Source organism: Leucopleurus acutus (genome assembly GCF_964270905.1).
Source record: "Leucopleurus acutus genome assembly, chromosome: 8".
NCBI classification, from domain to species: Eukaryota; Metazoa; Chordata; class Mammalia; order Artiodactyla; family Delphinidae; genus Leucopleurus; species Leucopleurus acutus.
Genome location: NC_139151.1, coordinates 44822624 through 44847265, shown reverse-complemented (window position 1 = coordinate 44847265; position 24642 = coordinate 44822624). Strand labels below are relative to the sequence as shown.

The window sequence follows — 24642 nt, the reverse complement described above, 5'->3', positions numbered from 1 at the left end:
AGCCATAAAAAGGAAGAAAATAGTGCCATTTGCAGAGACGAAGGTGGACCTAGAGATTGTCATACAGAGTGATGTAAGTCAGAAAGAGAAAAACAAATATCGTGTAATATTGCTTATATGTGGAATCTAGAAAAAATGGTGAACTTATTTGCAAAGCAGAAATAGAGTTACAGATGTAGAGAACAAATTTATGGTTACTAAGGGGGAAAGGGGAGGTGGGATGAATTGGGAGACTGACTGACATATATACAGTACTATGTATAAAAAAAATAACTAATGAGAACCAACTGTATAGCACAGGGAACTCTACTCAGTGCTCTATGGTGACCTAAATGGGAAGGAAATGTAAAAAAGAGTGGATATATGTATACGTATAACTGATTCACTTTGCTGTACAGCAGAAAATAACACAACATTGTAAAGCAACTATACTCCACTAAAAATTAATTAAAACAAAAACAACTGATCATTGTAGGCTTAATCTTATGAAAGTTAGTAGAACCACTAGGGGGAAGTAGTGTGCACACTTGAAGACAAGCAAAGAGTAGCTTCCGCATTACTACATTCTTCAGTCCATTCATTCAACAAACATACCGATGAATGATTATTGAGTGTCTTCTATGTGTCAAGCACCCTTCTCATTACTTCTAGGCCCTGGAGGCACAGTGATGAACAAGGTAGACAAGGCCTCCACTCCCAAGCTTATCCTGCTTAGATTGGGACAAAGGGTATGTTCTACAGTCTGGCTAGAAGCTAGACAATGTAAAAATGGAGATGCTCTAGAAAGCCCAGGCTATACAATCAATGTATGTATAGGTTTGTTCTGCCTTATATGATGCTCTCTCTGTTATGAAGATCCTCCTCATTGCATACCTGACACAGAGACATTCAGGTATGGACAAAGACTGACAGCTGTTAACTTAGTTAATAATAATAGCAAACACTTAAGAAGTACTTATTGTGTGGCATACACTTACATGTATTTACTTATTTAGTCTTACAACCACTGTATGTAATATGTATTTCATTAACTCCATTCATCAGAGGAGGAAATGGAGGCAGAGAGACATTAAGTGATTTGCCTGTGGTTATACAGCTAGTAAGTGATGCTGACCAGCTAACTGGGGTGTTTAATCCCAGTGCTGCCCAGCTCTGCACTCTGCTCCCTCCAATAAAGTGTCTATTGTGTGCTTGGCCTTTGCACACACTATTTCTTGCACTCTTGACAATCCTATGCGGTAGGCGATATGATCTCAATTTGGCAGGTGAAGGAAGCACGGCTCAGAGACAAGAAATGGTAGTGCCGGTGTTCAGCCTCAGGACAAGCTGGCTACAGGGCCAGTGCTCTTCGCCATTGCTGCATGTTCTCTCCATGGAGCCTGCCCTGGCGAGTTTTTGGGGTGTTTAGGCACAGTCTCACAATTCCGTCCCTCCAGCAACCGGTTTGTTTTCTCTATCAGGATTCCCTGGAAGATTTTATTTGAAGAGAGGGTTTAAAGAGAGGCTGATAAAATAAAAGTTTGGAAAAAATAAATTTTCTTGGATAAAATAAAAGGCTTATCTTGCAGAAGTTGCGGAAAAAGAATGTTTTAGAAGTCACGAAGGCAGATGGAAAGTATGCCAGCAGTTAGATATATGGAAGGTCTTCTATGTATAGGCCATGACATACCCAGGATTTATTGAGGAAGTAGAAGGGGTTATTTTTCCCAAGGTTTACAGTTTAGTTGAATACCCTGCACAGTGTACGTGGAAAGAGATGAGAGGCATATAGGAATCAGAAAAGAATTGAGAGAGGCAAGGATACATGTTAATAATGCAAATGAATTGGGTCACGCGGATAAACTCCCAAGTAGCCTATGAGTCCTTTTTAGTCCTCAGCAGACACAGTACCTTTACCATCACCCATAATTCAGGCTTTGAAGAATCAGGGCTGATAGGAAAGTAGGATTTTTCAGGAAGGCTAAATGATGGTATAAGAGAATTGTTCAAGGATTAGTATTTAGCTATTTATCTTCCATTTGAAAAATGCTTATCTTCCACTTATTTGTCTAGATTTTAGGAAAATTCTCAAATCTCTATAGAGTTTGCAGACTGATGCTCTGACTAGTTCTTTTGATGTGTTTTCTTAAATATTATTCCCAGTAACAATCTATGTAGCCTTTTTAATACCTCCAAATTTGTTCTCAAGCCACTGATAAGATGATCTCATTGCCTATTGAAGTGCCTTAGGGGGCATTTATCACATAAGAAGGTCCTCCACATGGAGGGATATCATTGGCTGTTGGCTTCAGATTCTTTTCAGATGGCCATTGGCCGATAACTACTACCTGGGACGCTGGCCTTGGTGGATGGGATGAGACTATGGACAACAGAGAAAGTGGGAAACTGGCTGGTTGTTTAGCAAGGTTATATGCAAAGCCCCTTTGTTGTTTTGCCCCTTTCAGCTACTTAGACATGTCCCAAAGAGTTCAAGTTGCCCATTAAGAATGAAAGTATAGGGCTTCCCTGGTGGCGCAGTGGTTGAGAGTCCGCCTGCCGATGCAGGGGACACGGGTTCGTGCCCCGGTCCGGGAAGATCCCACATGCCGTGGAGCGGCTGGGCCCGTGAGCCATGGCCGCTGAGCCTACGCGTCCGGAGCCTGTGCTCCGCAACGGGAGAGGCCACAGCAGTGAGAGGCCCTTGTACCGCAAAAAAAAAAAAAAAAAAAAGAATGAAAGTATAAATTATGTATTTCTTGTGCCTCTGTGGGATGGGCAGTCAAGGGTCCTTCTGGGCTTGAGAGAGGTTCAGGCACATGTAAGTGCAGTCAGGTGTGTAAGGCTCTTGGTGCTCTGCTCTCAGCATAATCTTTGTTAACACTAATTTTCTCTGTTCTATGCGGGTGAATTAGAATTTAGTCCACGGTGTATCTCTGTCCCCTCAGGACCCCGAGGTCCTTGCCTTGCCTCAGTGATTTAGCTGTGCTCTCCCTGTTCTTCTGACCTCACTTCCCTTTTGTTGTAAGTCTTTGCTTTTTTTTCTCTATCTCAACTTTTATGTTTCTGGCCTTAGGTTAAGTCACCAGGCCCATACCCAATTAACGCCATAAAAACCATTCAGTGCAAACGTCCAAAGCCCTTTCCCAGCACCCTGCCTCCCCTAGTTTCAGTTATTCAGGTATTTCGCATCTCAAAGGCCTGGGAAACAAATGCCACCGATTCCGCCCTAGGGGCCAGTGCTCTACAGCACCTGCAAAACTTTTACCTTAGGGTTTCCCCAGAGGAGCCCCTCCTCTTCCACAGGTTGACCAGGCTGCTGGATCTGCTGGCTGCCGAGGAGGACTTGCCATCCCCTACGTGCATGCGCACCACCGTAGACGTGGTGAAGGCGCTGCGCACGTTCCTCTCTGGTTTGGCCAGGATGATGTATACCTTCGGCACAAACATGCAGCCGAGGGCCACTGTGGCGCTGAGGCTGACTGAGAAACACATGGTGATGATTTTGTAGTTGCTGCCGAAGTAGATGGGCACAAAGGCCAGCCATATAATGCAGGTGGTGTACATTGTGAAGGCGATATACTTGGCCTCGTTGAAGTTGGCTGGAACATTTCTGGTCTTGAAAGCATAGAAGGTACAGCTCAAAATCAGCAATCCATTGTATCCAAGAGGAGTGACAACGCCTAGGTTGGTGGTGTTACAAATCAGGTAGACTTCTCGAATGCTTGGGTAGTCGTGCATTATGTCGGGAGGCTCCATTATAAAGAGGGCGATGATGATGCCCAGCTGGATGCATATGAGAATGAAAGCAATCACTAGCTGGGCACAGGCACTCATGAATCTGGGCTTTTTGGTACAGATCTTCTTCTTGCTGCCAGCCAGGATCCTTGCAATACGATTGGTCTTGGTTACAAGGGCTGAATAGCTCATGGCTGGGGAGAGACCGATGCCTATTCTCTGAAGGTAGCAGTAAATCTGTTTGGGCTTTGCAATGAGGCAGAAGGTACATAAGTAGCCCAGGCAGATGCCAGCAAGGATAATGTAGCAGAGTTCCCTGCTGGAGGACTTGACTACTGGTGTATCGCGGTAAATGATGAAGACTGCGGTGACAAACAGGGTGGCTAGCAGGCCGAGGCAGGCAAACACCACAGCTGCAATGGGCTCAGGGTCACCCCAGCGAAGATACTGTACTGGGATCAAATCACAACCTGCAGAGACACAGACACATATTGAAAAAGAAGGAAGAAATATTGACTTGGCTCACTTGTGCCTAAGTTGTAAGCAGGTGCCTATGATCCTTAGAGTTTGTCTCCAGTCTACCCTTCTAAGCTCAGTATCCCATACGACTCCTTTCTTCATATATTCAGTCATAAAATATTTATCTTTAGATTATCAAATACATACTCTGTGACAGGAGCTGTTCTAGGTTCTGAAAGCAAAATGATGAAGAACATATTCCCCACCTTCCAAAAAAAAAATTGGTGGGGGTTAGGGGGACTTTTATAGAATTACCTACAGGTGGGATAAGGACCATGAAGAAGTAGAGCATGAACCCTGACTCAGTCTGTGGGAACAGTAAAATCTCCTTCAACAGGAATTAGCAAATGCAAGTGTCGTGGTTTGGCTGAATTTGTGGATTTGGTAGGTTTAGCAAATAGAAATTAATTGTAAGGAAAGAGCTAGGGGGCATTGGAGGCCTGAAAGGAGGTTCCATACAGTAATGTGATGAGCGGCCTAAGATAAGTCTGGAACGTAGGCAGGAGGGGATCTTGCAGGGCAGAGGGTCTTAGATCAATGGGAAGTCATTGGAGGGATCTATGTAGAGTAAGAGGAATCACATGGTCAGATTTGTGTGCGTGTGTTGTAAACATTATTTTGGTTGCTGTGTGGATTTTGGATGAGGTAAAGGTGTAGAGGGATTTGAGAAATATTGGAAGCAATACAGGCTGTTTAAATGCATGTGGGGATATGTGAAAGACAAAGGCATCAAGGATGACCAACATAGGTGCTTGAATCCACTGCAAAAAAACATGACAATTTGGCGTTGTTTGGGTTATGTGCCTTCCTTTTAAATTTCTTTAGGGCAGTGATTCTCAAACTTGGCTACACACTGGAATCACTTAGATATTTTTAAAAAGTACTGCGGCCTGGGTTTCAGTGCCAGAGTTTCTGATTTCATTGGCCTGGGTATCAGGATTTTTAAAAGGCACTCTAAGTGCTTCTAAACTTGCAGCCAGAGTTGAGAACCACTGCTCTCAAAGGATCATTCTTGTCAATTAGATTTTTAAAATGGAATTGAGATAGCTTTATTGAGTGAGTAGGAGAGGAGGTAGTAATCTGGAGCACTGGACACTTCAGCAATGTGGCAGAGATCATTCACTGCCTGCAAATAGCCATCCTCCCCTTTATCCTCAGCAACAGATCTCCGTTTCCTTTGGGGTGGTAAAGGATGCAGCTAAAACGCTACCTTTGCCAGCAACCTGTGCAGTCAGGTGTGCCATGTGATAGGTTTTAGCCAGAAAGATGTAAGCAGAGAACTCCTTCAAGGAAAATGACTCATCTTGGAAAGTACCTTTTTTGCCCTTCCTGGCTTTCTCCTTCTGTCGACTGGACTATACACATGATGGCTAGAGCTCCAGCAGTTATCTTGGGCTATAAGGTAACATTAAGGTCAGAAAACATGTTTTGGGATTTGGAAGAGAAAAATGCAGGGAGCCTGAGTCCCTGTTAACCGTGGAATCACTGACTAGCTCTGGACTGTGTATATCATATTTACCTTGTTTAAACAACTTTTATTTCCCTTATATATGCAGGCACACCAAACCCTAATGGATATAGCTGTAACTTCCTGTATCTCCTGGTCAAGGGTATTGTATTAAGTGGCTCTGAATATCAATGGCTACTAGGAGGTAAGGGAGACAACAGTCACAGTATGTAATGATGGCGTAGGGGAGCAGAATTTGCCATCCCCAAGTATGTCTCTTTGAGATATTAATTACTTTCAGCTGGTTATTTTCTAAGAAACGGCAGACGGGGGAAGAAAACTGAAAACCCCACTAGGAGAGACACACTTTTGTAAGAAACATTTGCATTCATGAGGGAAATCTCCATTTGGAAGAGTAGCACCCTCACTGTACAGTAGAGGAGGATGTCCAAATCTCTAGAAACTCTTATCAGTGGAGAAGGCAAAGACTTGAATCTGCATAAAAACCTTTACCCTTACTGTGCTTTTCCTCCCCTAGCTGACTGTCCCCACCCTCAATATCCTCTGTTGTCTTTAGCTGAGGACGGTACTTAAGATGAGGGCTTTGGCCATTTTGGTGAGTTACTCATTTTTCCTGAGTCTCTCCCATGTCTACAGGTTGTAAGACTCTTTGATTTCTCTTCTTAATGTCTCATGTCAATTTAATTCTCTTGATGTCAGCCAGAAGAACCCAGAAGGGTAGAGGGAAATTTCTTCCTCCCTGACAATGACAAAGAAACATGTCTGAGGCAGCTCTGTTGTAGAAAGAAACGAAAACATTCTTTCTTCTCTCTCTTATTTCTGCCTTGCCAGTCTTTTTCTTCAAGATCTTAGGTTTCAAACTATTAGTTTACAGTAAGATGCAATACGGGTTTAATAGGATGTGTGAGTTAGCCTAGGGTCCTCAGCACACTTTACAAAATAGTTTCTGTGGGAAAATGTATGCTTAGTTTAAAAACCTGTGCTTTTAACTTTAAAAAATGTGTATGTGGATAGCCCAGACTAAATATGACAGTTATTTTATATAGCGTGTAGGATTATAAATAAATGCATATCTCATTGCTAATGAATATACCTGTATCTATATTTTTAGGCACTTGTGTTCACGTGTGCGACTTATTATGTAGGATATCAACTTCTGAGACTTTAGGATACCATAGGGTTTAGGTTCATATTTACAAATTTGTTCTTCATAGAGACTGTTTTACAACAAGAAAATAGAGACTCATCATTCCTATCTTTATTCTTCCATAACAGCTTATTTATAACACTGATATGACAATGAAATTCATTATCTCCTGTAGTTAATTCTATAGGGGTCTGTTTCCCCTGCTAGGTCATGAGCTACTACACGTCCATGGTAATTTACTGATATAGGAAAGATGTTATGTGGTACATGAAGCAGGAAACCTTTCAACAGCTAAAGAGAATCACCTGAAAAAATATAAAAATATTTAAGGGCTTTCACTTTACTCCTTTTTTCCCCCTGTTGTTCTGCTAAATCTTAACTGCTTTTATCTAAACGTCATTAGCACCCTAATTACTGAATGGTTTCTCTGGGATAACATTCATCACTGTTTTTATGTCAAATATATTCTTGAACTCTTCATGTGCAACCTGTTAACATCATGTGTGAAACTTAGAAATCTCCATTAGATGTATGTGTTGGAAGAAATGTGTATAAGGGATGCCTCTAATGTGTTGTGGTTATTTTCTCAAAGTTGTCAGAATTTATATATTCAAATGAATGTTTTTTTCATTTAACGTGAACCACTGCAAAGGCTTTAATGATGCTGCCATTGCGCAAAATACTTTTGAAACTATTCTCTTGGAATAGAAGATATTGGATTCTGATGATAGTGTTACAATCATTGAATGTTATAAATTGGATAAGATCTTAGAGTTTCCAAGAATGGATGTGCATCACAATCACTTGGAGAGTCTACAAAAATACAATTCAGGAGTCTAAACTCAGGAGATTTCGAATCAGTACATTTGGGGTGGGACAAAAGAATTTTGTTTTGAATCAGCAAGCTCAGTGACTATACAACTGGTCCTTGGTTGGCAGCCCAACCTTAGAGATTATCAGGCTGACTTCTCATCCAGTGTGTGAATGTCTTACATGATAATTACTAGATGCAATCACCCTAACCCTACCTAAGGCTTTCCATGAGCTATGTTGTCTCAAGGCCAGGATTAATAGTGGGGGAAGATAGACTGGAAAGACAGGAGGTCTGGATGGCAGGTAGAGACGGGAGGTGAATAAAATGGTTAGAAGGCTATCACAATAGGACAGGCAAGGGATGTTAGGGCAATAATTAAAAGCCACTGTCCTGAGAACATTCAGCTGGTAAAGACATTTCAGAACTAGGACTGAAAGAAATGATGAGGTAGACAGACAGCAGAGTCAGGAGAGAGGCTTCTAACCAAGCTGATGGCAGTGCTGTTAACCAAGATGCAGGCTGTTGGAAGAAGAGCGTCACATTTTATAGGAATGATATCTAGTTCCAGTTTGGACATGTTGTGTTTGAAATGTTTATGACGAGCAGAGCAGATGGGAGCAGAAGCTTAGAAGAGCTATCAGGGTAGAAGTTACAGCTTTAGGAATCATCTGTGTATAGGTGGAAATAAGAGACATGGAAGTAAATGTAATCAATAAGGAAATTCATGGATATATATAGATGAGAGCAGAGTCTGGAAGTCTGGTATGACACCGAACTTAAGGAAGGGCAGAGGAAGAGGATGTGTCAGGGAAGATATAAGCTAGATCATCTAGAAGGAAGGAAGGGTGTCAGAAGCCAAAGGAAAGTGGTTAAGTGGTTGGTGCACCGTATCCTCCTCTAACAATGTCACTTCAGTTTTTCTTTCTTTCTTTCTTTCTTTTTAAAAATCCTTACCCAAAGAGCTTTCACAAAGCTTTGAGCTTCAGTTTTCCAGATATCTCTCCTTGTGGCATATCACTCTCTTCTATTTCCCCCCTTTACTACTTTTAGTTCTGTTTCCTCTGAACAGGGGGTGGTATCATGAAGAACTTCTATCAAACCTCAGAATATTGAGATACTGCTAACCTTATTATGATATAAGTTTAGATTCTCATTAATTGCTACGCCTACTTTGCATTGGTTTACAAACATCTGAATACACTGTTATTCTTCCTAAATCTCTTCCTTATTTTCTTCTGTGAATTAGGGCCTTTTCTGCATTAATGGTTTTCTTTTTTATCCCAGTTTCATTCTTAGTGTAATGGTAAGTACTCAGTATTGGAAGTACTCAGTGTACTGGTAAGTTATCACTGGAAGGGTATGTAGAAGTTAACTAAGAATCTGTAGACTATATATTTTATAGTTTTACTATAATCAGTTTAGCGTATGCTTTTTATATTTTAGATTAAAGGATCGTGATCATATTGGTGAAGTTCCCTCCTAACAAGCATATTAGAGTTTCTTAGAAGATGCACAATATTATTACATTCCTTTCTAGAAATGCATGTGAGGCATAAATTATGAAATCACGACCTGTTTTCTGATGACATCTATTTAGGTGGCTATCCACATCTCACTTTCCTCCCCTTTCATGCTTGATCCGTATTCTGTGATTCTCCAGTATAATTCATCCTTTCATAGCTTGAGGTGACATATATTGAAAACAACAGATTTTTTTCTTTTCCATTATAGTTTATTACAAGGTATTGAATATAGTTGCCTGTGCTATATGTAGGACTTTCTTGTTTATCTATTTCATACATAGTAGTTTGTATCTGCTAATCCCAAACTCCTAATTTATCCCTCCCCCACCTCCTTCCCGCTTTGATAGCTATAAGTTGGTCTGCGAGTCTTTCTGTTTTGTAAATAAGTTCATTTGTATCATTTCTTAGATTCCATATAAGTGATGTCCTATGATATATGTTTTTCTCTGTTTGACTTACTTCACTTAGTATGATAATCTCTAGGTCCATCAGTGTTGCTGCAAATGGCATTATTTTATTCATTTTAATGGCTAAGTAATATTCCATTACACACACACACACACACACACACACACACACATATGTGTATATATATATCACAGCTTCTTTTATCTATTCATCTGTCGATGGACATCTAGGTTACTTCCATGTCTTGGCTATTGTAAATAGTGCTGCTGTGAACACTGGGGTGTATGTACCTTTTTGAATTAGAGTTTTCTCTGGATGTATGCCCAGGAGTGGGACTGCTGCATCATATGGTAGCTCTATGTTTAGTTTTTTAAGGAACCTCCATATTGTTCTCCATAGTGGCTGCACCAGTTTACATTCTCACCAACAGTGTAGGAGGGTTTCCTTTTCTCCACACCCTCTCCAGCAGAAAATACAACAATTTTTTTTAAAGGGAAGGAGAGCTGCCAAAACTGTATTATCCACATTATCCTATGATTCCACTACTGTGCTTCCCATACACCTAACGGGAGATGGACGGCTCACTGATTTCCTGGACACCTAAAAATGATATGACTGCTTAGCAATAACTGGTACTCATGCTTACTGTTTGGGTATTAGTCTTGCAGGAGTAATATTCCTGTGGTTAATAGTTCCTAGACTGTTGCATTCTCAAACCCTCTTCCAGGTGTCTGTTCAGGCAGAAGGAAAGAGGAGTCAAAGATCCTGGGACAGTTGCCTGATGTTCTGTAAGTTGACTAGGCAGGAACTCCTTAACAAGCTCCTTATTTCCTGTATAATTTTGGAGGAAAGGAAGTTGCTGCTGAGAATCTTTGAGCATCAGATGTATGTGTTGTCCACTGCCGGTCAGGCCATTTCAGGTATACGAAACTCATTCGGGGCTGTTGTGGAACTCTCGTCTCATATGTGAACAATAGATCTGCCCAGAGTACAGGGTGTTGACTGGGGACTAACAACATCATGCCTGCTGGCAGTCTGCTCCATCGATAGACCATTTGTCTGCCTTTCCTCCCTTCTTTACCTGTCTGGATCTGGATCTCTAGGGTGTTGGTTTGAGATAGCAGAGTGATGCAGACTCAGAATTCTTTCTGCCTTGTTCATAACCCTGCTCATTTAATATTTTCTCTTCACTTAGCCTAAGCTAAAGTTTTTCATCACTTCCATATTTCAGAAGAACTGGAAGTGATGTGTGTGTGTGCGTGTTACATTTAGGTACCTTATTTTTCTTTGTAGCACTTACTATAATTTTAATCTATTTTGTGTGTGTATATGTGCATGTGTTAGAGAGAGAGAGAGAGAGAGAGAGAGAGGTTGAGAGAGACGTCATATTGTTTAAGTCTGTCCTCCCTACTTCACTAAAAGCACCCTGATGTCAGAGACTTTGCGTCTTTTGCTCACGCAGGGAACCACGGTACTGAGCACGGTGCCTCACTCATACGGTTAGCACAGCAATTTACAAATTAATATATCTACTATATAATCAAAGTATAATCAAATTCTCATTCTGGTGTACGGATCAAATCATTCTCAGCAAACCTTTTTGTGGCCTTTAGGAAGTCCAAGTTGCAGAACTGTTATGTACTGTTATAGATAGATATCTAAATTTTGTGCATTACACCTGAATTTTAGAGTCAGGATTCTGAATCAGAGAGGGCAAAACTAAGTAAGCACCTCAAAGGCTTCCTTCTGCCTAGGGGTGTGACATGTCTCACATTAGAAATATTCCTGGTACTAACTTGGCAGTGATCAGTGTTTGTGATTAATCTAATTTTGAGTAATTCATTGGATCTGGGAATTATGAATAGAAGAAAGAGGGAGGCAGTAACCTAAGTCATTCTTTAACAAGTGTCGTTTAGTATAAAGTTCAGATACACCGTTCCCAAAAAGGCTTCAGTAGTTGTGGCATGCGGGCTCAGTTGCTCTGCAGCATGTGGGATCTTCCCGGACCAGGCCTCGAACCCGTGTCCCTTGCATTGGCAGGTGGATTCTTAACCAATGCACCACCAGGGAAGCTGGTGTCCTTTGGTGGGTGCCCTCTAGGAACCAGTGGGCGGCTCTCACTCCAGTCGGCAGCACTAACTGGAAACCCCCAGAAGAGTTAGCAGCGAGGTCACTGTGAATCCCACCCATGACCTGCCAACAGTGTTGATCCAACTGGAGCTCTTTCCTTTCTGTGGCCCCCACCACTCAGCACTTACCCAAGACTTCTCACCACTTTTCCCAGACCCTTTCTCCCCAGCAGGGCCTCAGAAGGCCTGTCGCCTCCCTGCTCTGTCTCCTAGGCCAGGCGACTCTTTTCTCAGTGTGTCTTTTGCTAAAAATGCCCTTTTTGTATAAATAAAAGATAATTTGGAGTTGTTCTCTCTCTCAAAAAAAAAAAAAAGGCATTCCCAAAAAGGCATTTTCTAGAGTTGATTGATTTTACCATTACCTTAGCATGAAATAAAACATAACCATGATTCCTCCCTCAAATGAAAATTTAGTCTCTATCCAAAATGTTTGGTAGGTTTTATGGAAGCTGCCTCAATGGGAAGCCACTTTATTCCTGTTTATGCCAGCATTAAAAAAAAGGGCAGAAACTAACATGTATTGAATGCCTACTAAATGTCAGGTGTTATCCTAGATATTTTAGGTAATCTTCACAATAAACAAGTGAGGTAGGTATTATTAACTCTGTTTTACAGAGGAAGGATATGAGGTTTAATCTGATGCATTGGGGCTGAGATTAAAACCCTGTGAACATTTTGATTGATTGATTAACTGATTGACTTATGTTACATGAGGAGAGACAAACTGATCAGTGTTCCTTTCAAAGGGGCCCTGAGGTTACTTAGTAGGAAGGAGAATCATGAATAATTGGCAATGTCTGCCATGTGCAAGGAGGGGCTAGTGGTGGCATAAGTATTTGATATTTGACGTAGATCCATTCTCCCTTCTGAGAAATCTCATTGGTTCAAATTCTTCAGCGAGGTTCTCATCCTGGCTTATATGTCCTGAGGGTTGCTAGCCAGACACTGATTGGTAAATTTTTACTTTTGTGTCCCTAAAGTTTTCTAGTGTGGAATGAGCACCAATACCCACAGCACACGAGAACAAGGATTGATTGTAGGACATTCCTAACATTGCCACATAGAGGACTCACAGCCACCCATTTATCATCGGACCCAGCCTATTTCACGCCCTTCAAGGTTTATTGCATATTTTTTGTTTTAGAGTCCCTTAATAAAATTCCCTCAGAGAGCTGTCAACTCAGGGCTATAGTTTTTATTTAGCTTTTATATTTTTTTATTGGTTACATTTTATAGGGGAATTTGAAATTGTATGCAAAGATTAATTTCAGAATTAGGCATAAAGAATGATTTAATAGTTCTGCAGAGTGCTGAGGGGAAGGATTATCACAGATGCACGTTTGTAGGGACCAGCTTTGGAAAAATATGACTTCCGGTCATACTGCGGATGAATAAGAGAGGAAAAACACAGCATATGAATTTAAATAATAAAATGTGCTGACTGGAATACTTTGCTCCACTTTTACCTTTCCCCTCTCCCCTCACTATCTAACTCATTCCTCGTTCATTTTCCAGCTCTTCTTTGAGGATGGCTTTTCTGATTCCTGGAGTGACAGGTTCCTCCCATGTGGTCAAGCAGTTCCCTGTGCCGGTGTCTATCACAGCGCTTGCACAATATTTTTTTGCACATAATAGCACAACTGTTATGCTCATAGTGAACTTGTTTGTCTGTTTCATGTAGTAGACAGAGAGCAAATTGAGAGCAGGGGACTGTTTGCCTTTTGCTCTGCTGTGCCAAGCCAGTAGCCAGTACACAACACGCACTTAAACAGGTTGAATGAATGAATGATTATGTTAATGGAGGAGAGAACAGTTGAATCAGGAGACGTGCATTTCATTTTCAGCTTGCACACAAATATTTCTGGTGAATACGAGACGCTTTCTCTATTTATTTGTGTCTCCATTTGTTTTTACTTTTTTGGAATTTATTTAGTAACAATGAGCATTCAGAGATATTTTCATTGGATGGGGATCCTTCCATCTGAGTCTTTTTCCATTTTTATGAGAGAGGGCACATTTTACAACCAGGTAGCTTCTTCAGCCTGCTTTCTGCCCGTGGATGACTGGATTACCAAGGATCTCTTTATATTTGAACTGTCTGTCCTTTGCATGTTTTAGTTGTGTCTCCATCCATTTTTCTATACATAAAATGGAAATACAGAACTCCCTTCCCTATAATGAGGGTTTTAATCTGGAGAAACCCTTGTAGAAGAAATTGCATATGAGAAATTAAAGACCGATTACCTGAAAAAGAGCAGTGAAGCAATTTCTCAGGACTGAGAAAATAAAATGCTTAAAACTATTTTTGTACTTTACTAGAATAAAACATTAAAGTCATCACTTTAAAACCAAGAGAGGATCAAGGGAATTTTACACACATGATTTGAGCTATAATGAGTGTTTTACAATTAATTTCCTGGTTTCCTAGACTCTTTTCAGGCTCCCTTTCCTCTGGTTTTAGTCAGTCATTTTTTTTTTTTTTTGCAAATAATCTGCATAGTAAAAAGCATTTTCCTCCTGTGGCTGGTCTTCCATCCAAATGTCCTTTCTGATTTTGTGACTCAGATATTTATTGAGTGTCTACTGTGTTCTAGGAGCTTGTTATTCCCAAGTGTCCAAAACAAGCAGAAACCCCCTACCCTTTAGCTTGTGTTCCAACTGGGGAGACTGACAATATATGATCAGCAAAAATAAGTTAATACATTAACAATATAATGGAATAAAATGTTATCTATGAAGTGGGGAAAGTAAGAGGTAGAAGAGAGGGGAAAGGGGGACAGTTTGTAGTACTAAACACGTTGGTCAAGGTAGACATTTGAGCAAGGACTTGAAGGAGGCAAGGATAACAGCAGTATGTGTATCTGGGGTGGAGCATTCCAGGCAGAGAGAACAGCTGGGCAATGACCCTAGGAGAACAAGCTTCCAGATATCTTAACAGAAGAACAAAAGGACCAATGTGTTGGGGGATAGAGGGAGATGTAATAAAGAGGAAAACAGTCCAGATACATAACAAAGGTCTAGGTCATATAGAACATAAATTTGACTTTGAATGAGAGCAAACTATTGTAGGTTCTTAGACAATGGAATAACATGATCTGGCTTACTTTTTAAAAACGTATCTCTGCCTGGGCTATTGAGAAGTGGCTGTAGGTAGAGGCAGGGGGAGAATCAGGAAGATAAATTAGGAGGTTATTTCACTAGTAAAGATGATTAACAGTTATTACCAGGACCAGGATCTTACAGTGGAGGTAATGGGAAGTGGTAGACTTCTGTATTTGAAGGAAGAGTCAGTGGAATTTCCTGACCAATTGACCAAAGGATATGAGAAAACGCAAAAGATGATTCCAAAGTTGTTGGCCTGAGCTACTGAAAGAATGGATTTGCCATCAGGTGAAATACAGAATGCCAAGGATAGAGCAGCCTTGGGGATCAGGAAGGTAAAGACCTGGATTTCAGTTTTGGAAATGTAGAATTTGATATATCTATCGCACATTAAAATAAATATGTCAAGTAGGCAGTTGAATATTCAAGTCTGGAGATCGGATGGGAAGTCAGGGCTACATATTTAAATTCAGAAGTCTTCAGTGTATAACTGAGAACAAGAGACTGGGTAGGATCACCGGTGAAGCAAATGTAGATAGAAAAGAGGATGAAGACTGAGGCCTGGGAGACTCCAAAACTCTATTCTTACTTTTATTTCAAACACAGAGTTAGATGTAAATGTAAAAACACTAAAGGCAATAGATGCTAGATTCATCCGAGAAGGTTAATTTTTTTTCTTGTCATTGAGGAAAACAGGAAAAGTGGATAATGATGCCATTATTATCCACTGAAACCAGAAAAACTTTTGATCAGGGAGAGTGATTAAAAAAAAGATGGCAGGAAAAGAAAAAGAATTCAATTTCAAGCATAAGAGGAATAAAACATCGGTCTTAGTAATAGATTTCAGTTTAGAATGGAAGACAAAAACAGGTGACTGTATTAAACTGTGTTTACTTTAGTGTTCACATAATATGTTCTTAATGTACTTCGGCAAACTGGAAACAACCAACATTAACAGAAAATAACAAATGTGGTTAGTTTATGCGTCCAGTTGTTAATGTACAAGCAGTGATTAATGTACTTCTTGTCATGCGTGCATTGATAACAAAATAGCAAAATATATTAATCTAAAGAAAAACAGTAAAGAGTGGGCACTGTAGTTGAATTTATCAGCACTCTAGAACCTAAAAGAAATAAATGGGAAACAACAAGAAAAAAAAAAAGAAACATGCCAGATGCCTTTTAGTATTGTTGTGGCTCATGACTATCTTTCTGGAGTTTCCAAATCACGTTAACCTTGTGTAACCCATTCTTTGGAATCAGAAAGCTAAGAAGGTAAAGTAAGTGACATTAAAAGAGATATTTATAATAGTAAGCTAGTTCAACAAATGCAAATTCATTGCCTGTTCTGTGCCATTTACTGGGCTAGACAATCATTGACTTAGAGGATCTTACTTTCAAATGGGGAAGACTTTCAGTAGAGGTTGGAACTTTCTCCAAATTTTCTCATTTATCTTTAAATCGATCAATCTCTATATTCATTTCTCATCACTATATCTTTTAAACTTAATTAACAGTAGAGTGATAATCGTTAATATAACTGAACTGTTAACAGGTACCAAACTATTTGTGTGCTATTTAATCTCTCCAATACTTCTGTGAACTAGTTACTACTGTTACCTCCATTTTTATGTAAGAGGAGCTCAGAGAAGGAAATTTATTTTTGCTTCAAGTCACACAGTGAGTCATTGGTGGAGTGTGGATTTCAACATGGATGTGTCTAAGTCCAACCCTTTTGAGATTTAAACCTCTATGTTACTGGAAGATAATAAAGAAGAATTGTTCCGGGCATGTCTCACACGCAGCCAAAAATTTCAGCTGTATTTTTTAATACAACGTTTGTTATAAATGTCACCTTCCTTAGATAGTATTGGCGAGTCTATGTAACGAATGTAAGGAAAATCTAGAAAGTGCTTAGGGACCTGGGGGGGATTCTATTGTTAAGCAAAGTAGTCACTTCCTTTTACAGCAGCTGGTCACCGTTATGATGCTTGGTCTTTAGAAAAGGATGGTTTCCATAAATAGGCTTTGATAGGAAAAGTGAATGTGAAATAGTGATTCACTTGCCTCAAAACAGCTTGGTTATGTTGGAAAAAATATTTTAGAATACACATTCCTTAGATATATTCGTTAGGGTTTTTCTTTCTCCTTGAAAATTCTTCTCCCTTTTACTGGGTTAACTTCTCATTTTCACATGCATTATTTCCATCTCCTCCCAGAAGGTACCACTGAACTTCCAAGACCTGGTTAATTTTCTCTCCTCAGTGTAATTAGTTTTTACTCTCAGGCTAGCACTTCATTTTCTTCCACCTTCGCTCCTTTCTTGGTCTGTTCATTCATTCATTCTTTCCCTTATTCCTCCTCTCTCTCTTATTATTTATTGGACAAACATTAAATCAGTTTCTCCTATATGCCTGGCATACTTAATTTATTGAAATTGCTCTTTATTTGTGTGTGTGTCTGCCAGCCTCTGGGATACTCGAGGGTAGGAATTGTGGCTCCATGATCACTATGTGTCCGGTGCCCAGTGCTCTGTTTGAACCAAGTTGGAGCTATTTGCTAACGAGTACTTCTATCTTGCATGCCACCAATGCACAATTCAGTTATCGTATGTATCATATGTTATACTCTTAATGCAATTATGTAAGTCAGTCTTCTTCTACTGTGGACATTTGATGGCCTGGAAATGGAAGGTCAGACACCTTCCATTTGTATCTTTATCAACAGAACCTAGCACAGTGTTGAAAACAGTGTAGAAACTTGATTAAAAAACGACTTCTGCTGAATGAATGATAGGATAACCAGCTGGTAGAGCATGTGTTCCTATTAAGATTATTATGTAACCTAGATAAGCCAAGAAATTAGAGGTTGCCATTATGAAAACCTGTTCCTTTTAAAATATTAACAGGAACTATTTATTAAAATTGTAATAATAGAAACCACATATTTCTCATCTAAATTCATAACAGATTTCCCCTAAAGAATCAGAAACACATAATAAACGGAAAGGGTTTTTTTACCCTTTCCTCATCCAAATTGAATTGTAGTAATCAAATGGGCAGCACTTTTTACACACATTTGAAATGAAAAATATCATAGCAACCTGGAGATAATTAACATGTGACCAGCTTGAAAGCTGAATTTTTTCTCTTTCTGTAATTTCCTGGAAATGCGGGGCTCCAAAACGTGATTATGAAGAAAGGCATGTGGTGTAGCAGCAAATGGGGGAATCATAGTGCCTGGGCTTGATTTTCCACTAGTTTTGTGACCTTGAGCAACTTATAGAATCCTCCTGGGTCTTAATTAATTCAGCTGTAAAATAATAAAGTCTACCTCATAGGATTCAAAAGGATAATGCATAAGATAGTTAAAAATACTGGTGACGACACCGCACAGGGAGATCAGCTCGGTGCTTTGTGACCACCTAGAGGGGTGGGGTGGGGAGGGTGGGATGGAGATGCAAGAGGGAGGGGATGGGGGATATATGTATATGTATAGCTGATTCACTTTGTTATACAGCAGAAACTAACACACCATTGTAAACAATTATACTCCAGTAAAGATGTTAAAAAAATATTGGTGATGAAAAGCACGTCTCCCCACGTTTTTATTTACTTATTTATTAAAAGGTTAAAAAAAAATGTCCCAAGAAAAGCAGGACAAACTGAGGAACACAAATGAGGGAAGTATTTATAGGAAGAGAGTAACTCAAATGCTGGAGCTGTAAAACTTGTCAGTGGTTCTGCCTCCTTGGAGCTCATCCTCCACTCCCTCCCAGCTTCCCACCAACTCCCTTTTGTTTGACTCTGTTCTGTTTTTGCCCCTGAAGTGAAGATACAAAGGTTCCAACCTCCAAAGCAATTAGGTAACTTAGGGAACGAAAGGAACTTCCTAGAGAATGTTCCTATTGACGTTAAAAGGTTGATAGGCACTGCCCTCCTTCCAGTTTACAGCTTTGCACTTAAAATAAATAAGATACATTTCTTTGCGTGTGAGAAGCAGGAAATCATTCTAACTTTCTGTCATAAAGCTTCCCACTGAGTTACTTTTTGAAAGCCGTGTTGTTTTTGCTTTTTCCTTTTACTTGGGTTTGTTGGAAGGTTGCCAGAGTTGGCAAACCCACCTGAAAGGGTTTCCATGGCTGTAGCTTTGGACTGGGCAGCTAAAGATCTGCTACTTATATGCCATCCCAAATTCTTTGAGAGAAAACAAATTAAAGATTCTTTCTAGGACAGTTTCTGCACGCATCTGGTGGGCAGCAAGATCTGCTTGGCAGAAGCTTGTAGGGAATGCTCTGAGTGCCTCGCCAAATTGTCGCCTTCCACTATTTTTTCCTCCTTCCTCTTTCAAACCAGACCACATTGCAGTTATCTTCTTCTCTCAGCGAAACAGTGACCTCCTCCTGTTAATTTAAATTTCTGATCTCTTCATTGCCCTTTATTCCCACTACATCATCACAGTCCAAACCACCAACAGATTCACATTGTGACTTGCAAAATTTCCTTACTGTGGTTTTCTCTCTTCCTTCTTTTAAAGTCCCCAATTTAGTCTTTATTTAAAAATTTTATCTTCTAGTATTCAGTATTTAAATAGCTCAAATCATATGAAGTATTTTAAATTACAAAAATTTTAAATATGCAGGGAAGTGCAGAACAAACGTAAAAATCCAGATTTAACAAATGTTGATATTTTGTCATATTTGTTTCAAATTGCATATACACACAGCTTACAGATATAACTGAAACCTCTCTTGTAAATCCTACCCGACTCCCTCCCATCTCTCTCCAGATGAAACCATCATTCTGAAATCAGTATCCTTTCTACTCATGTTTTTAAACAATATTTACACTTTGCATTTTGACTGTGTGCATAATATTTATAAAGCAGTCCATCATGATTGCATTTCCTTTCTTATTTCAATTGTTGGATATTCCTGGAGATAATAATTGCCCTGTTTAAAACTGTTCTCGAGAATGTAAACATCATAAGGGCAGAGAATTTTATGTTTTGGTCAGAGAAATATTTTCAGCACTTAGAACATTGTCGGGAACAGAGGAAGTGCTAGTTATATATTTGTTGAGTGAATGACTAGATAGATAGCTGAATGAATAAATAATGTCTTTTAATTTCCCTTAGAATAAACTTTAAGATAGTTACCATGGCTTACGAAGGCCTGCAAGAGTTGGCCTTTGCTTGGCTTGCCTCCCTCCCCCATGCCCCCGTGCTCCCAGTTCCTCCTCAGTTTCTCTTCTCTTCTCCAAAACACTCTTCTCTTTCATTTGAATCTGGCCTACTTCCAACTTTACTTTAATTCTTGCATGTACACAGTTCCTTGAAGAGGCAACTTTAAACCTCATCTAAGTAGCTTCCACTGATACAGGCTCCTACACCATTCTGGTCTTCTCTGTTAACGCTCAGCATCTTATTATTACTTGTCAATATTTAGGATGATAATCACTTTGAGGGCAGGGGTCCTGTTTATCCTATTCACTGCTAACATGGATACCTGAAGATTGTTAGGGAAAGAATAACTACTTGTTGTACTTAATGAAAATAATTTGAATTAGGAATATTGTTAGGTTCTGCCCTCATCCTCCATTTAAAATCTTTCTTTATTTTCTTCCTGGTTTTCATGCCTGGTTTTCTTTCTTTCTCTTCTTAATTCCTGGTTCCTGCCAATTTATGATGGCTATTAAAAATATGGCTAGCTTAAAATTTACTTTAATGGATATATTGATGAAAATACATACTCTTAATATAACTCAATATTATACGCACATATGTGTGTGTGTATGTGTGTGTGCAAAAAAGTAACTCGCAATCTCACCACTCATAAACATTTTTTCTTAAGATAATGTTCATTTCAGACATCTTTCTATGAATATATAAGAGTAAATGGCTAAATATAATATAGATATTAATGTCAGTTGATTGCCACTCCTAGTTGTTTTTCTAAACAATTATTCAATTCTAAGATTTCTAACTGTGCTAACAATCTTACAGAGCTGTGCTGGGATTAAATGAATTAACATTTGTAAGATGCTTCAACGAGTTCCTGGCACACAGGAAACATGTATGTGTTAGTTGCCATTATCACAATGGGGGCACTGACCCAAAGTGACCCGAGCTGTCACGTTATAGGCTGAAGTGGGGTAACTGTAAGCCAGTTGGGTAGAAGAAAGACTTACAGTATCCTCTGAAGCCAGCCCCAAGCATCTCTGTGGCAGGCTTTGGAATAACTGAAGCCATCAGAGCAGTCTTCTGGCTTAGCTAGCAGTGCCAAGTGCCAAGTTACTTTGAATCAGAGTCAATGAGATGGGCAGCAAACAGCTATAGGCTCTTTGGAAAAGTGCTGGAGATCTTAATGAAAGGTTAAATCTCACATACTATCAATGTGGAGACCTTTTCAGGTTTGGTACTTATTCTCCCTTCTCCCCTCTCACTTTCTTTCCCCTCCCACATATACACACACACTCACATGTATGCATGTAGCCAGAGGAAAATCATTTCATTCTTCTGTTTGAAAATCTTCACTGGCCTCACACTTGTCTATGGGATAAAGTCCAGACTCCTTAGTTCAAGGCTGTCTTCAGAGCATGGCCCTAATACTTACTTCCATCTTCATTTGTAACACTCCCCGTCATTTACTGCAGATCGACACTCATTTGCTGAGTGCCTGCTCTGTGTCAGGCATTGTGTTAGATGCTAGGAATGCAAAGGTGATTGAGATATGGTTATGTCCTTGAGAAACTAAGGATTCAGTAGGGAATGCAGACAAGGATATAGGCCATTAAAATCCAGTTTGAAAATGATGTAACGAGGGAAGCAGAATTTGCTTAAGAAATACAGAATAGAGGACTTACTAGTCTAAGTACCACAAAGAAGGTATCATAGAGAAGGTGACATCTGGGCTGAGGAAGGAAGGTGAGCAGGAGTGGAGTAAGGTGAAGGTGAACAAAGTGGAGTAAGTGCATTCCAGGCAAGGAAGGTAACACCTGTACAGACATAGAGGAGTCGAATAGCATTGTGTGTGGATGAGAATTATATGCAGCCCTTGATACTCGAGTGTCAGATGAGCTTTATAAAGTGATGGTGATTGAAATTAGAAAGCTCATAGGAGGGTGAGGGAGAGAGGGAATTTTGTATGCCATGTCGAAAAACTTGGACATATCCCATAGCGATATGAAAACACTGGTCAGTGTTGAGCAGTGAAATGAAAGGGACACATCTGTCTTTTGTAGCAAGATGAAGAACAAACTTGGAGGCATGTGGCATAAATTTGGGAGTAGGGAAATAAACTGGGAAATTACTGCAATAGTCAAATGTGAGATGATAACTTAGTCAAGGGAAGAGTTGTACCAATAGATGGAGAGGAAGGAGGGAGAAGAATATTTAGCAATGCAAATAGGCAGACTTGCTAAGTGACTGGATATGGGTTGCCAAGAAGAGAGAAGAGTTCGGATGACTCACTTCTTTTTGTTTGGAGAAATTAGGAGGATGATGGTGCCATTCGTAGCCTCAGCGCTGCACACTTTTCCCAGTAGGATCTTCTTACCATTTTTTAAAATGAGCTTAAAGATTATGCCTCAAGACTAAACCTTATCTAATTTCTCCAGGGTTAGGTGTGCCCTTCTCCATTTTTCCGTAATACTTGGCTCATTTCTCACCTACAGCACTTGGTCTACTGCATGATTACTTATTTATATGCTTTTCTCCCACTAGATTATAAGTTTCTTGGAAACTCAGACTAAATTTTACATTTCCAGTTTCTATTACATTTCTGGCACAAACTAAGGCCTTAATTTGTTAAATTAATTAATTCATACTTGAAAATCTCAGACATCTCAAGCTGCTCTTGTCTAAAACCAAACTATTGATCCTTATCAAAGAGTGCAAATTTTCCTCGAGGCAGAAAATATGGTAGTCTTACTTAATATCTGTTGCAACCAATGCATCTGTATATCCTGTTGGTTCTACTCCAAAGTATATCTGAAATCTTCCAATGCACTGTTTAGCCCAAGATACCAAGAGCTCTTGGTGCCTGCAGTGGCAACCTGCAGTAACCATCCTGCCTATCTCCCTGGTTCCACTTTCCATCCCTATCCAAATTATTCTCCCTCACAGCAACCAGAGTAATGTTTTAAAATTATACATCCAATCATGTATTCTTCTTCTACTACAGTCCCTGCAAAGGTTTCTCATTGTACTTGGTATTAAACACTCAAATCCTGAACCTGTTCTGCAAGGCTATACAGTATATGATCTAGCCCCTGCTACCTTTCTGATCTCTTCTGACATTGCTTTTCCATTGGCTTATCCATAAACAGACTTTCACATGTGCTTTTGCCTCAGTAAGAAATGCCCTTCTCGTCATGTTTTGATAGCTATTTCTGTATTTATCATTTAGGTCTCAGCTAATCTTCACTTCTTCAGAGATCTTTTATGACCACAAATTTAAATTATGTCTCCCCTAAAACTTTCTTTTTTTTTTTTTACTCTTGTTCTTTTACTTCATACTACTTAACACAATTTGTCCATGCCTGTCTGTATGTGTCTGAGTGTGTGTGTGTGTGTGTGTGTGTGAGAGAGAGAGAGAGAGAGAGAGAGAGAAAGAAATGTCTCTCTTCCAACAAGATGGTAAGTGATATAAGAACCATGTCTATTTTTAACCCCAATTTCTCCAGCACCTATTATTATAGTGCAAATAGTAATAATAAAATACTTTTCTGTTGAATGAATGAAAAAGCAGACCATGTTCATTGTGATAGTTTTACAAAACATAGGACAAAAAATTACATCTGCATGTTCACGTTCAAGGTGCTTAGCCACGTGGATAGTTGAATCTGTGAAATAGTTTTTCAGATTAATGATAATCCATATTGAGATCAGAAATTACAAAAAAGTAAACAAATAGTATAAAGGAAAAGATCACCAAAACTGCTCTTCATTTCCCTCACAAGAGAACCAATCATATTTTTTTCTTTCTTACATTTTTCCTGTATGTGTGTGTGTGCGTGCGTGTGTGCGTGTGTGTGCTTTAGTTTATCCGTAAACTAAATTTATTAAAGACTTTGTGTTCAGCACTGACTTGGCTCTGGGGATAGCAGGATGTATGAGTATCAGAAAGCTTATCATCTGACGGTGAAAACAGGACACAAGTGCTATCACAAGGTACTTGGGTGTTTTATTAAATCAGAATTTTTAAATTTATTTTTAAGAAAAGGAATATCTTCTGCATAAATACCAATCACTGAAAACAAGTCTTAATGTGAGCTGGCCTCAAAAGGCCCAGAATCACAGGATTTTTAGAACCAGGTTTTTGGAATAAGCTAATACAACTACCATGGATAATCTCTTGTCCTATGAGGGGTCGATTCTAACACTGATGATGTTATAATTCTCTAACCTCTAGGAGTTTGTGCTTAATCCACCTCAACTGTAAAACCACTAGGTGACCTGACATACCACGTGGTGGGCCCTCTGCCTGGAATGTCTTTTCCTCTTATTTCCCCGGAAAACTTAGTTTCACAGGTCCCCTCCTCATACTCCATGTCCACACACCTGTGTCATTTATCGTAATCACATTTTTACTGTTTACCTCCCTCATTAACTTCTTGACGATAGAGGGCATATCTTCATTTTTACATCTTTATATCGGTGGTAGGCAAATAGGCATCTAATATGCATTTGCTAAATGTTTATTGAAGGAATTGGAAGGAAAGATGGAAGGTATCCTGTTTTCATAATGTAAAGATTAGAAATAGCTATGAAATACCATATTGAGAACACAATGACAGTAATTCCTTCACATTTTTGGA

At 39.5% G+C, this 24642-nt stretch overlaps 1 protein-coding gene and 1 long non-coding RNA gene across 3 annotated transcripts in view; one reads left to right on the top strand and one right to left on the bottom strand.

Annotated features, from left to right (window-relative positions):
• The window catches only part of GRM5 (glutamate metabotropic receptor 5), a gene marked incomplete at both ends in the record, with an annotated part of 544042 nt that overhangs the window by 54179 nt on the left and 465221 nt on the right, over positions 1-24642 (bottom strand). For both annotated transcript variants that reach the window (XM_082844898.1, XM_082844897.1), the window contains one exon: positions 3245-4184. In XM_082844898.1, coding sequence (XP_082701024.1) covers positions 3245-4184 — 940 coding nt within the window. The remainder of the gene's footprint in view (positions 1-3244; positions 4185-24642) is intronic.
• Positions 1-24642, top strand: part of LOC309965420 — a 252681-nt gene that overhangs the window by 46314 nt on the left and 181725 nt on the right. The window lies entirely within an intron of this gene.